Source organism: Oncorhynchus gorbuscha, linkage group LG14 (genome assembly GCF_021184085.1).
Source record: "Oncorhynchus gorbuscha isolate QuinsamMale2020 ecotype Even-year linkage group LG14, OgorEven_v1.0, whole genome shotgun sequence".
In the NCBI taxonomy this organism is placed as follows: Eukaryota; Metazoa; Chordata; class Actinopteri; order Salmoniformes; family Salmonidae; genus Oncorhynchus; species Oncorhynchus gorbuscha.
This window is the reverse complement of record NC_060186.1, coordinates 79,287,116-79,300,909: the sequence shown is the minus strand read 5'-3', so window position 1 is coordinate 79,300,909 and position 13,794 is coordinate 79,287,116. Positions and strand designations below refer to the sequence as shown.

Here is a 13,794-nt window from a genome sequence, read left to right as displayed (position 1 = left end):
ATTATATCGCTCCATCTTCATCTTATATATATATATATATATGATCCACTTATGAAGAGGCCATAATGACAAAGATGTTTAGAACCAATCAGGAGCTAGTGAGATCCTGGTGGTGCCTTAGGGAACTCCTCCTCTGTGAAGCGCTTGTGCAGTAACTCAATTCACCCATGCACTCTTTCTAAACAACGCTCTTTGTAGAAACGTTGGCAAAGTCTGCAAAACGCACTCCACTGATACATATTTTAGTTTTGGAAACAGAAAGCTATATGGAATTAAAATGTTTAAATCGATGAGAACATGCAGAATGTCGGCTGCTTGGCTTCCTCTCATCACCATATTTGGTCGTGAGTGGAAACGCCAACTGGATTTTTCACATCTACACATCTGGTGAAATATTTGGCTCATTGTTCTGTGATAATGCTGCGTGAATGTCCTTTGGTCATCCCATCACAAAATCTCAAGCAACATTTGTTTTGTAAATTCATCCAATATTTTATTGAATAAAAAGCCTAACACACAAACCTTTTCCAAATTGATCTCAATCAACATAGAAATCATTGACTGAAAACATAGAAAATGTTCACTGTTAAAAAAAAAGGATGTACCCCACATAATTGGTCAATGCAGTAGCTTAATAACAGTGACAAAAAAACAAATAGTTATATCTTTTAACCAACTCCAAACCCTCATGTAAACCAGACCCCATAATTATCTCCGAAAGAATGTTGGATGGATCTTGAAAGCCTGGTCGCAGATCGGTGTGTACTCTTACTACCTCAAATGCCGTCCTTGTCACACCAAACCTGACAAGGAGTTGCCATGATAGCACAAAGAGTGTGGCACTCAGGCTAGGATCTTGGATGTTAAGTGTTGTAATTTTAAATCGATCCCCAAAATCAATGAGCAATAGCCTAGTCCCAAATTTGTTTTGTGTTGTCTTTGTCAACTCCCATTGGCAAAAACACAGATCTGGGACCAGGCAAAAGAAGCAAATAATTTCCCCTGAAATTGCAAAAATAAAATAAAATGCACTAGCCTGCTCAAATGGAACACATCCAGGGAAGAGTTAGGATATTTTCCATGTTACTACAAAACTACCACCGATGCAAAGCTGGCATGTAAAATGGCACTACAGTCCTACTATCCTGATGTTGATGATAGTATACATGTCTGCCCTTTTTTTTAAAGTAACAAAAGGTTTGACATGCATTTGTGAGTCAGGTTTTAATAGCCAGATTCAAGGGTTCTCAAAAGAGGAAGAGCAATTCATACAGGGAACTACTACTCGACTTAAAAACACATTCAGATGGCAATGTAGATGCTGTTATCTTTTGTACATCTTAAAATAAAATAAAAACTTAAGAACTAGCAACAAAGTGTTCTTCTAGAAATTACCTAGTTTTCAAAATTATATTTACCGCGTCCAAAATTACAGCCTAATTCCCTAAATAGTGCACTACTTTTAACCAGGGCCCAATGCACTTTATATGGAATAAGGTGCCATTTAAGACAACCAACCATTCATTCCCTGATAACTTATGAAACCCTCCTCCACCAAAAATACCTGCCCTGCAATAGCATTTACAAAATCAAAACAAACTAATAAAAGACGCTGTCAAATTTAGTTTCCAAACACAGTATTCAAATGAATTAACCGACTAAGCACAGAAGTTCCGTGGTTGCCATAGTTTCTCTCTTTTGAGTTCTACCACATTCCACCTGCTGTTCAATTAAAGGCTTCACTTAAAAAGGGCAACAATATAAAAAGGTACACCTCAAATGGCACCCTATTGCAATACTTTGACCAGAGCCCTATGGGACCTGGTCTAAAAGTAGTGCACTATTATAGGGAATAGGGTGCTGTTTTTGGCGACGCCCAGCACACTATAGCCTTTAGCTCGCTTGGCATGGCCAAGACTTTGTACAACGATATAAAGGGCAATAGACATTCTCTCAAGGGGGAAACCATTCATCCCAACAAAATAAACATAACTCCAAATCAAACTGTACACATTAAATGACAATCTGAGAAATGTAAATTAGAAACAACACATGGAACATTCTCGCTCTCTGATGATAAATCTGTGTACATTCTACATTTCTACATTAAAATAATTTCACTCTGCTGAATGAGCCACAGGTGTGTATAGTTTTCAGAGAATAGGCTAACCCCTTGGTGCAGTCTCACACCACCGAAACTAGTAGAGTTGTTCTGAACAACCCTTATTGGATAGGTCCGAAACGGTGCCCTGGTTATTCCCTGTATAATGCACAACTTTTGACTAGAGTCTACGGGCTTTCGGGCAAAAAACTTCAGCCTATGGAGGCTCTGGTCAAAAGTAGCTCACTATACAGGGTGTCATTTTGGACAAAGCCATAGTCCGAGGAGGGTGAAGGTTGATCGGGTAGCATTGGCTGCTCCCCCTGGGTGTAGTGGGGATGCCTCTCTACTCAATCAGCTTCTTCGCCTTGAAGAAACGTCGCAGGTAGAAGACCTGCCAGGTGGCCAAGCCAATCAGACAACACATAGAGAAGATGCTGAAGTACAGGACACGTGTGTTGGTGGACTCTGGAAGAAGGAGAACAGAGTTAGAAATACATACTGTACATACTGTACATACATACTGTACATACATGCATACATACATGCATACATACCATACATACATACATACATACATACATACATACATACATACATACATACATACATACATACAGTACAGTACAATACATACATACATACATACATACATACATACATACATACATACATACATACATACATACATACATTAGAATAATCACATGTATAACTTGAAATTCTGCATAAAAATATGTATTGATGGACAAGGGAAGATTTCTCAAAATGGACGGACCGAGAAGTTCAGAATCACACACACAACACAAGTCCATGTCAGACCAGTAAATGGAACTACTACTATCAAAACTGTGCTCTTCTTACCATTGGTATCCCTCATCTCCTCCTCCCTCCTCTTCATGTAGGCAAAGTCATTGACGATGGACTCGGATAGGTCCTCCAGTCGCCTTAGCTCCACCTCCAGGGGCTTCAGCTTCTCCACTTTGGCGATCTGAGTGGACGAGAGAGCCGTCAATCAACAACAAAAAAAAACACCGGTAGGTGTTTATTGGTTTATTGGATTGGATTTCCTTTGGAAAGGGATGAACATTTATAAATCAGGAAATTCTACATGGAAGCTTGGACTGTGTTGGACTGTGTCCCAGTTTGTCCAGTAGGTGTCACTCTTGAGCTGTGCAGTAGCAGTGCCAGTGTTCCCAGTAGTTCAAGATGAACAGGAACACAATGAAATCTGGTCTGGTATGCAGAACGCTTTACCCCTCCCTCTCTAGTTTGACATAATTTCTCTTCCCACAAGCTACAGCTAAAACATATAAACTCAGCAACTGTGTTTTTCAGAGTCAGTAGAAAGGCCTCTTTAGTGTCCTAAGTTTTCATAACTCTGACCTTAATTGCCTACCGTCTGTAAGCTGTTAGTTTCTTATCGACCGTTCCACAGGTGCATGTTCATTAATTGTTTATGGTTCATTGAACAAACATGGGAAACAGTGTTTAAACCCTTTACAATGAAGATCTGTGAAGTTATTTTGATTTTTTTTTAATTATCTTTGAAAGACAGGGTCCTGAAAAAGCGATGTTTCTTTTTTTTGCTAAGTTTATAAAGGAAATGGATCAGGACAATATTGAAACAAATCTGTATTTTGGCTAGGGGATAGGGCAGTTTCAAATATATATACGAATGGAGGATGTCAGAAAAACAGGAAAATCACATTTCTCAACCAATTAAATCAAATAAATAACTTTGTACCAATGCGGTATTCCATTGGAAATTATGTACTTCTGGTTTACCAAAACGCAATGATGTTGACGGTCTAATCGAGGCGTAAGAAAAATAGAGAACAAGTGAAATCAAGCTGACCAGACAGACCAGGTGACCAGACAGACGTCACAGTAGCAGGCCATTGCGTTGGTTACAGACAAGACAGGGATTCAAGCCAACTTGCACTTCCTAGTTTCCTTGCCAACAAGGCTCTACTCTAACTCCACACGTTGACGCTACGTAGCTAAGTACGCATGTACTGTACAGTGTTCACCCACATAGGCATACCCACATTAACACAGACACTGGCCTAGTCCTCCAAACCACGCATGAGCTTCGGGCTCAGTCAGTATGTGTGGGTAGAGTGGATTATCAATTCACAATACAAGTCAGCAGAACAGTGTGTGCAGTGTTTACTCAACATTTTGTTGTGTTACAGCCTGAATTTATAATGAATTGTGTCACTGGCCTATACACCACACCCCTTAACGTCAAAGCATAATGTTTTTGGGTTGTTGTTTTTTTTCAAACACAGATTCAATCACAAAGCCCAGGTAGGTTTTCCAATGCCTTGTAAAGAAGGGCTCCTATTGGTGGATGGGTAAAAAGAAAGCATACATTGAATATCCCTTTGAGCATGGTGAAGTTATTAATGACACTTTGGATGGTGTATCAATACACCCAGTCACTACAAAGATACAGGCGTCCTTCCTAACTCAGTTGCCGGAGAGGAAGGAAACCGCTCAGGGATTTCATCATGAGGCCAATGGTGACTTTAAAACAGTTACAATGTTTAATGGCTGTGATAGGAGAAAACTGAGGATGGATCAACAACATAGTAGTTACTCCACAATACTAACCTAAAGGACAGAGTTTAATGGCTGTGATAGGAGACAACTGAGGATGTATCAACAATATTATAGTTACTCCACAATACTAACCTAAAGGACAGAGTTTAATGGCTGTGATAGGAGACAACTGAGGAAGGATCAACAACATTGTAGTTACTCCACAACACTAACCTAAAGGACAGAGTTTAATGGCTGTGATAGGAGACAACTGAGGAATGTTACAGACAGAGTGAGAAGAAGGAAGCTTATACAGAATACAAATATTCCAAAACATGCAATAAAATAATACTGCAAAAATTGTGGCAAAGAAATTACCTTTATGACCTAAATACAAAGTGTTATGTTTGGGGAAAATCTATATTTTCAAACATTTCATGGGTATGCTTGTCATCGTTAAGGGACTAGGGAGTTTTTAAAAGTTTTTTTTAAGGAATGGAATAGAGCTAAGCACAGGAAAAATCCTAGAGGAAAACTTGGTTCAGTCTGCTTTCCACCAGACACTGGGAGATGAATTCACCTTTCAGCAGGACAAAGAACTAAAACACAAAGCCAAATCTACACTGGAGTGGCTACCCAAGAAGACAGTGAATATTCCCGAGTGGCCAACAGGGCATCAAATTAAGTCTTTTTTTTGGTCCACCAGCCACTGTGGGAAGTAGATTATTATTACTTTTAATCTACCAGCCACTCAGATTCTTTTACGAGACAAAATGTCTTTTTTTGCCCACTTAAATTACACCAACAAAACACACAAAAACAGATGAACATGCTTTGTAATGATCCTAAAACAATAAATGTATTACTAATAAGAAGTAATGTGGTATATTGTTTAATTTCATCTTTTGTGTCCTGGGTCTTTTAACCCCCCCCCCTAAAAAATTCACCTGCCCCTTTAAGGTTACCATGGTAACGTGACTCCAGTCATGTTTGTAATTATGACATAACATTGAAGGTTGTGCAATGTAACAGGAATATTTAGACTCATGGATCCCACCCGTTAGATAAAATACGGAACGTAATAAACGTTGTTTTTGAGGTGATAGTTTCTGGATTTGACCGAAGGCTCCTATTTCTGAGTGTATGTCTCCTAAGCAGACTCTTCAGTATCATTGTCACTTCAGAGCTGTGTGTGTGTGTGTGTGTGTGTGTGTGTGTGTGTGTGTGTGTGTGTGTGTGTGTGTGTGTGTGTGTGTGTGTGTGTGTGTGTGTGTGTGTGTGTGTGTGTGTGTGTGTGTGTGTGTGTGTGTGTGTGTGTGTGTGTGTGTGTGTGTGTGTGTGTGTGTGTGTGTGTGTGTGTTTTACAGATGGCAGAGAAAAGCAGAGCACCAGACTATTACATGGAATTGGCACCAGGGAAAGCAAGGTGTCTTATTTGTGATAAAGATGTAAGCATGGGGTCAGCATGGGGTCAGCAACGGCTAAATCAAAACATACCACCAACCTGTGGAATCACCTTAAGAACACCCATCCAAAAGCCCATAATATGTATTATATTACGTGAACAAAAATAATGTAAATAGCCAAGAAACACAAGGACAAAGTCTCACTTTCCTTTCAAGTAAATGAAACCTATTGTTATGCGCAGCGCTTCTAAAAAACAAATATTTCACTCAGCTCTGCAGGTGCGCACCGCTCCCAGCCAGACAGTGTTGCAGCGCGAGGTGGAAAAGGCTGTATAGGATCCCTACTTATTTGACTTTGGTCTATTGACATACCAGCTGTGAAACAAAACAGCGGAAATACATGAAAAACAGCTACCGGGGCATTTATGTTACTATAAATGTGATCGTGCATGACTATTTTTTTTTTATTCTCAAATGCGAGTAACTCTACTGCGTTATATAGCGAATGTGCCCACTCTGGTCTTGGCATGTCTGCTCCAGCCAACAGCTTCGCTGATACAGTGAGAGTAAACTACCTACATGAGATTATTATGGACAAAAGAGCTAGATCATTTTTATTTGTCAAAACGGCATTATTACCAGAATAAGACCCTCAATCATCACCGTGCACTTTCACCAACTTGTGAAATTCATCATCATTTATTTAATCCGTAGTCTACTAATTTTAATTAATTTACCTCTAGGCAAGTCAGTTAAGAACAAATTCTTATTTTCAATGACGGCCTAGGAACGGTGGGTTAACTGCCTGTTCAGGGGCAGAGCGACCTTGTCAGCTCGGGGGTTTGAACTTGCAACCTTCCGGTTACTAGTCCACCGCTCTAACCACTTGGCTACCCTGCCGCCCCGTTACTAAACTGCATGCCTTTCCCCGAGTCGTAGTGGGAGGACCACACACACCACGTCATCGCGTAACTCCAAGTTTACTTCAATATTCGTTATTATATCAATATTTGCGCATAAAATATGTTTTCACCACCATTTCATTCAGAATTTATTTTACAGACACAAAATAAATCCCACCTTGTCTAGAGTATATATTGTTTTGTCGACATTTGGAATGTTCCCAGTGAAATGTGCTGTTTCCATCAGGCCTGTCAGGACATTTTTATCCGACGCACTGAACTCGCATTTAAAAATATAAAAAATGAAAGGAAACCTAGTTACTGAAAACTTTCTGCCATCCCCAAAATCATTTAGACTTTTTGTTTTGTGGTGGCACATTACAATAAACATTTTGTCTTTTAAAATCTGATGAAATGCTTCCTAAGTCCCTACCAAAATGTTTTCACCAAATTAACAAGTCATACTATTCCAGCCCAGTGTGCAGACAATTTCAACTGTCATTTAACATTTCCTAGACACTGGGCCTCCAAAGCAAATAAGCAATCCCTTAATGGTGCAAGGGTGTACGTGCATTTCAGTTTCACTTTGAAGCGGTACCAGCAGCAGTACCAGCAGCAGTACCAGCAGCGGTACCAGCAGCAGTACCAGCAGCAGTACCAGCAGCGGTACCAGCAGCGGTACCAGCAGCGGTACCAGCAGCGGTACCAGCAGCAGTACCAGCAGCAGTACCAGCAGCAGTACCAGCAGCAGTACCAGCGACTCACCTCTTCATAGTTCTTGGCCTCCACTCCGTGCTTCATGTCCAGATTAAGCAGCTGGTCGGGGATCCTCCCAGTTCCTGGGTGACAGAACAAACACATTATTTACTACATTTACAAGGCATGGATGCTCATTCAATAACAGCAAGCAATAAAACAAGTTGGAAGGACTCCTTCCAGTCACATGGACCGTGTTTGGCAGGACTTAATGCTTTGTTTCATTCAAGTAGAAATATGTTCCCATTTCTATCTGAAACGTATTAATAGAGTTTGGGTACTGAATGTGACCCAGCTATAAACCTATCCCGTCCTAACTTATCACCTGCTGCTTCATTCACTTATTGGTTGCTGACTGACTGGCCTCCGTTAAGTGTTTAAACAGAGTAGTGTTCTCAGAACCCTGACCCAAATGTTGCATGTTTTGGCCAACTATAGCCTGAAATCCAGAACAGATGGGTACTCAGGCAAATCCGTCAACAAATGACTACTTGTGGAGTAACGCAGTTAGGCGAACAAATGCATTGAACAATGCCTGCTCCTTGCAAACATCTAGGTTAAAGATTACCATCACTTTAAGCACCACAAAATAAATACTATGCACTTTGACTTACCCATGGGCGATTTGCTCTCAAAGCACACTTCAAACATGTCATAATCCTCTGTCGTGAAGGCAAACTTCCCTTTCGTTGCACCTTCCTTTGAGTATAGGATGTGTCCCGACGAGTCTGTGATCTAACGTTAAACACACGTGATATAGTACAACAACATAACAAGCAGAAAATACAACACGTGTATTGACAGCTGGTGCATGAGTGTTGGTGCATGAGTGTTGGTGCATGAGTGTTGGTGCATGAGTGTTGGTGCATGAGTGTTGGTGCATGAGTGTTGGTGCATGAGTGTTGGTGCATGAGTGTTGCAACGGGCAATGTTTATACCCAACGGCGTGTAAATGTAAACTCTCTCACACTACATCAGCTAACTTTGCCCACGTAGTAGGCAAATGATAGACTTGTAGGAATATGATTTGTATGAGTTTGTCAACGTCTTATTCTAACCCTGCATCCACTTTGTTGACATCACCCATTATACTGCATGCTAACATCGCTAGCTAACTTGGTAGCTACACGTTTCACAGAGTGGATGAGGGGAGTTAAGACTGACGTGTAACATCCTGAAATGAGTTTTCACCATCTCAACTGGTACTAAACATTGAAATAAAATAATTAAGTTGAAATACCTTTTACGTATTTAACACACTTTGTTTGCAAAAAAAAAGTACAATTCTGCTATTTCAATTAAAAACCATTTAAAAGCGCAAGAACCAGGAAGGACCTGTCACAGGCCCAACCAGGCTAACATTTAGCTACCAGGCTAACGTTAGCTACCAGGCTAACGTTAGCTACCAGGCTAACATTAGCTACCAGGCTAACATTAGCTACCAGGCTAACGTTTAGCTACCAGGCTAACATTTAGCTACCAGGCTAACATTAGCTACCAGGCTAACATTAGCTACCAGGCTAACGTTTAGCTACCAGGCTAACATTTAGCTACCAGGCTAACATTTAGCTACCAGGCTAACATTTAGCTACCAGGCTAACATTTAGCTACCAGGCTAACGTTTAGCTACCAGGCTAACATTTAGCTACCAGGCTAACATTAGTTAGCAAGATAACAGCAGCTGTCAACAAGACGTTTAGCTAGCCAGCTGTTATATGAATAGCAATTTATATGAACAAGGTTGCATTTCCACGTATTGTTTTAGAGTCACTTCTCATCAAAAAATTATATGAAAAAAACTGCGTTTGGGCCTTTCAATGTAAATAACAATTAGAAGCTAGTTAGTTTAGCTTAGCCGTCAGTACCGTTATTGCAACAGCATCAAACTCACCTTCAGGTTGGTCTTTGTGTTGGACTGGTCGCTGATTTCATACTCCCCCGTGACCAGCACGTCTTTGTGGATCTCTTCCCGTAAACATTTCCTTGAATTTACCGGTAAAAAGAATGAAATTGATAATACCGATTCAATGAGAACCGGTAAAAGGAGCAGGGTAGCGAACCGAGCCATGGCTACTAGCCGAAATAAACATGCGCAACAGCTTAGAAAGCCACTGCAGTTTGAGTTGCCTCGGATCTGTGAGGGACCAAATGGGTGGATGGATGTTACCACAGCCACAAAGTCACAATGGGTTACATCTTAAAAAATGTATTCAAGGATGGAGTTATGCATGAGGTTATAAATGTGGTTAAGGGTAGGGTTCATATCAGGGTTAGGTTTAAATCATAGTTTAAAAAGATAACTTGTAGAAATTGGGTTTTTGACTTTGTGGCTGTGGTAACTAGTGACAACCGTGGCTGGACAGATGGATGGATCGATAGACAGATAGATTACACAATAACCTAACCAGACAGTACAGTAAATGTTGAATCCTCAACAGCATTATGTAACAGGCCATATCACATTCACAGATACTGGGGTTTTCTGAAGATCCCCAAAACTATTATTATCTTGTCAAGCAGCAGCTCAGAGATGAACGAATTCGGGAGAATTGCATCACTCCACTCCGGTTGCTTAGTACATCAAACAACCCCTCTGAATGTCACTCTCACTGACAGTTTTTTCAAGTGCCATTAAACCACACGTTTGGTGTTATTTAACCACTATTTATTTAGGTTAGTCTCACTGACTGGGATCCAATATATTGCCACAATAGATCTGGATTGGGGCCAATTCCATTTCAATTCCAGACAATTTCCGAAAGACAACCAAATTAAAAAATTACTAACATTTCCTAATTGAAAATGATTGAAGAAAACTGGAATTTCAGTGTGCTTCCTGAATTGACTGAAATTGAAATGGAATTGAGCCCGAACCTTCAAAAAAAGGCTCATGAACAGATTCTACCCCCAAGCCATAAGACTGCTAAACAAGGCTGCTAAATAGTTAACCAAATTGCTACCTGCATTGACACTTTTTTGACTCTATGCACAAACACTAGACTACCCACACACTCACACACACTTACACTGACACTCCAACACATACATACACACACACACTCACTGTTGGCACACCGTCACCACACACACACTTCCACATTCATCACATACGCTGCTGCTACTGTCTACTATCTATCCTGTTGCCTAGTCGCTTTACCCCCTACCTATATGTACATATCTACCTTAATGACCTCGTACTTCGCACATCGGCTCAGTACTGGTAACCCATGTATATAACCAAGCTATCATCGGATCAGTACTGGTAACCCATGTATATAACCAAGCTATCATCGGATCAGTACTGGTAACCCATGTATATAGCCAAGCTATCATCGGCTCAGTACTGGTAACCCATGTATATAGCCAAGCTATCACCGGATCAGTACTGGTACTATGTGTACGGTGTATATAGCCAAGCTATCATCGGATCAGTACTGGCACTATGTGTACGGTGTATATAGCCAAGCTATCATCGGATCAGTACTGGTAACCCATGTATATAACCAAGCTATCATCGGATCTGTACTGGCACTATGTGTACGGTGTATATAGCCAAGCTATCATCGGATCAGTACTGGCACTATGTGTACGGTGTATATAGCCAAGCTATCATCGGATCAGTACTGGCACTATGTGTACGGTGTATATAGCCAAGCTATCATCGGATCAGTACTGGCACTATGTGTACGGTGTATATAACCAAGCTATCATCGGATCAGTACTGGCACTATGTGTACGGTGTATATAGCCAAGCTATCATCGGATCAGTACTGGCACTATGTGTACGGTGTATATAGCCAAGCTATCATCGGATCAGTACTGGCACTATGTGTACGGTGTATATAGCCAAGCTATCATCGGATCAGTACTGGCACTATGTGTACGGTGTATATAGCCAAGCTATCATCGGATCAGTACTGGTAACCCATGTATATAGCCAAGCTATCATCGGATCAGTACTGGCACTATGTGTACGGTGTATACATACATTTTTACTATTATTATTTCAATTGTTTTATTGTATTCTGCATTGTTGGGAAGGGCCTGTAAATAAGCATTTCACTGTTAGTCTACGCCTGTTGTTTACCAAGCATGTGATGTTATTCTTCTGGCAAAATGCGATGTACATGAAACTGATGTGCCATTTCTACCTGAGCCATCGATCAAGCTACTGACCTGCCTCTATAGAGCCACAGATAAATCTACTGACCTGCCTCTATAGAGCCATCGATCAAGCTACTGACCTGCCTCCATAGAGCCATAGATAAATCTACTGACCTGCCTCTATAGAGCCATAGATACATCTACTGACCTGCCTCTATAGAGCCATAGATACATCTACTGACCTGCCTCTATAGAGCCATCGATAAATCTACTGACCCGCCTCTATAGAGCCACAGATAAATCTACTGACCTGCCTCTATAGAGCCATAGATAAAGCTACTGACCTGCCTCTATAGAGCCATCGATAAATCTACTGACCTGCCTCTATTGAGCCATAGATAAAGCTACTGACCTGCCTCTATAGAGCCATCGATAAATCTACTGACCTGCCTCTATAGAGCCATCGATAAATCTACTGACCTGCCTCTATAGAGCCATAGATAAAGCTACTGACCTACCTCTATAGAGCCATAGATAAAGCTACTGACCTGCCTCTATAGAGCCATAGATAAAGCTACTGACCTGTCTCTATAGAGCCATAGATAAAGCTACTGACCTGCTTCTATAGAGCCATAGATAAAGCTACTGACCTGCCTCTATAGAGCCATAGATAAAGTTACTGACCTGCCTCTATAGAGCCATATATAAAGCTACTGACCTGCCTCTATAGAGCCATAGATAAAGCTACTGACCTGCCTCTATAGAGCCATAGATAAAGCTACTGACCTGCCTCTATAGAGCCATAGATAAAGCTACTGACCTGCCTCTATAGAGCCATAGATAAAGCTACTGACCTGCCTCTATAGAGCCACAGATAAATCTACTGACCTGCCTCTATAGAGCCATAGATAAAGCTACTGACCTGCCTCTATAGAGCCACAGATACATCTACTGACCTGCCTCTATAGAGCCACAGATAAATCTACTGACCTGCCTCTATAGAGCCACAGATAAATCTACTGACCTGCCTCTATAGAGCCATAGATAAAGCTACTGACCTGCCTCTATAGAGCCACAGATACATCTACTGACCTGCCTCTATAGAGCCACAGAAAAATCTACTGACCTGCCTCTATAGAGCCATAGATAAAGCTACTGACCTGCCTCTATAGAGCCACAGATAAATCTACTGACCTGCCTCTATAGAGCCATAGATAAAGCTACTGACCTGCCTCTATAGAGCCACAGATACATCTACTGACCTGCCTCTATAGAGCCACAGATAAATCTACTGACCTGCCTCTATAGAGCCATAGATAAAGCTACTGACCTGCCTCTATAGAGCCACAGATACATCTACTGACCTGCCTCTATAGAGCCACAGAAAAATCTACTGACCTGCCTCTATAGAGCCACAGATAAATCTACTGACCTGCCTCTATAGAGCCATAGATACATCTACTGACCTGCCTCTATAGAGCCATAGATAAAGCTACTGACCTGCCTCTATAGAGCCATAGATAAAGCTACTGACCTGCCTCTATAGAGCCATAGATACATCTACTGACCTGCCTCTATAGAGCCATAGATAAAGCTACTGACCTGCCTCTATAGAGCCATAGATAAAGCTACTGACCTGCCTCTATAGAGCCATAGATAAAGCTACTGACCTGCCTCTATAGAGCCATAGATAAAGCTACTGACCTGCCTCTATAGAGCCATAGATAAATCTACTGACCTGCCTCTATAGAGCCATAGATAAAGCTACTGACCTGCCTCTATAGAGCCATAGATAAAGCTACTGACCTGCCTCTATAGAGCCATAGATACATTTATATAAATAGTATATGGACCTGGTCTTCATCTGGGAGTGATGATAAGGGTAATATACCTGTAATGACCTGTTACGACCTGTTACAACCTGTTATGACTGGTTACCGACCTGTTTTGACGTGGTATGACCTTTTACGACTTGTTA

The 13,794-nt window shown here is 41.1% G+C and overlaps 1 protein-coding gene across 1 annotated transcript; it reads right to left on the bottom strand.

Moving 5' to 3' along the window:
* Nucleotides 1-467: 467 nt before the first annotated feature.
* LOC123995455 (transmembrane emp24 domain-containing protein 10-like) lies at nt 468-9,844 on the bottom strand. Its single transcript, XM_046299083.1, has 5 exons — nt 9,604-9,844; nt 8,327-8,447; nt 7,722-7,795; nt 2,966-3,092; nt 468-2,569 (listed from the first exon to the last, which is right to left on the bottom strand). Exons 1-5 carry the CDS (start codon nt 9,778-9,780, stop codon nt 2,448-2,450), a joined length of 621 nt encoding a protein of 206 aa, XP_046155039.1. The 5' UTR covers nt 9,781-9,844; the 3' UTR covers nt 468-2,447.
* Nucleotides 9,845-13,794: the final 3,950 nt, after the last annotated feature.

Excerpts from the sequence above, each read along its gene's own strand:
- LOC123995455 (XM_046299083.1), bottom strand. The coding sequence starts at position 9,780 with ATGGCTCGGTTCGCTACCCTGCTCCTTTTACCGGTTCTCATTGAATCG. Across the intron at positions 3,093-7,721 it reads AGGCCAAGAACTATGAAGAG|ATCGCCAAAGTGGAGAAGCT; the intron begins GTGAGTCGCTGG and ends TCGTCCACTCAG. Across the intron at positions 2,570-2,965 it reads GGAGATGAGGGATACCAATG|AGTCCACCAACACACGTGTC; the intron begins GTAAGAAGAGCA and ends TCCTTCTTCCAG.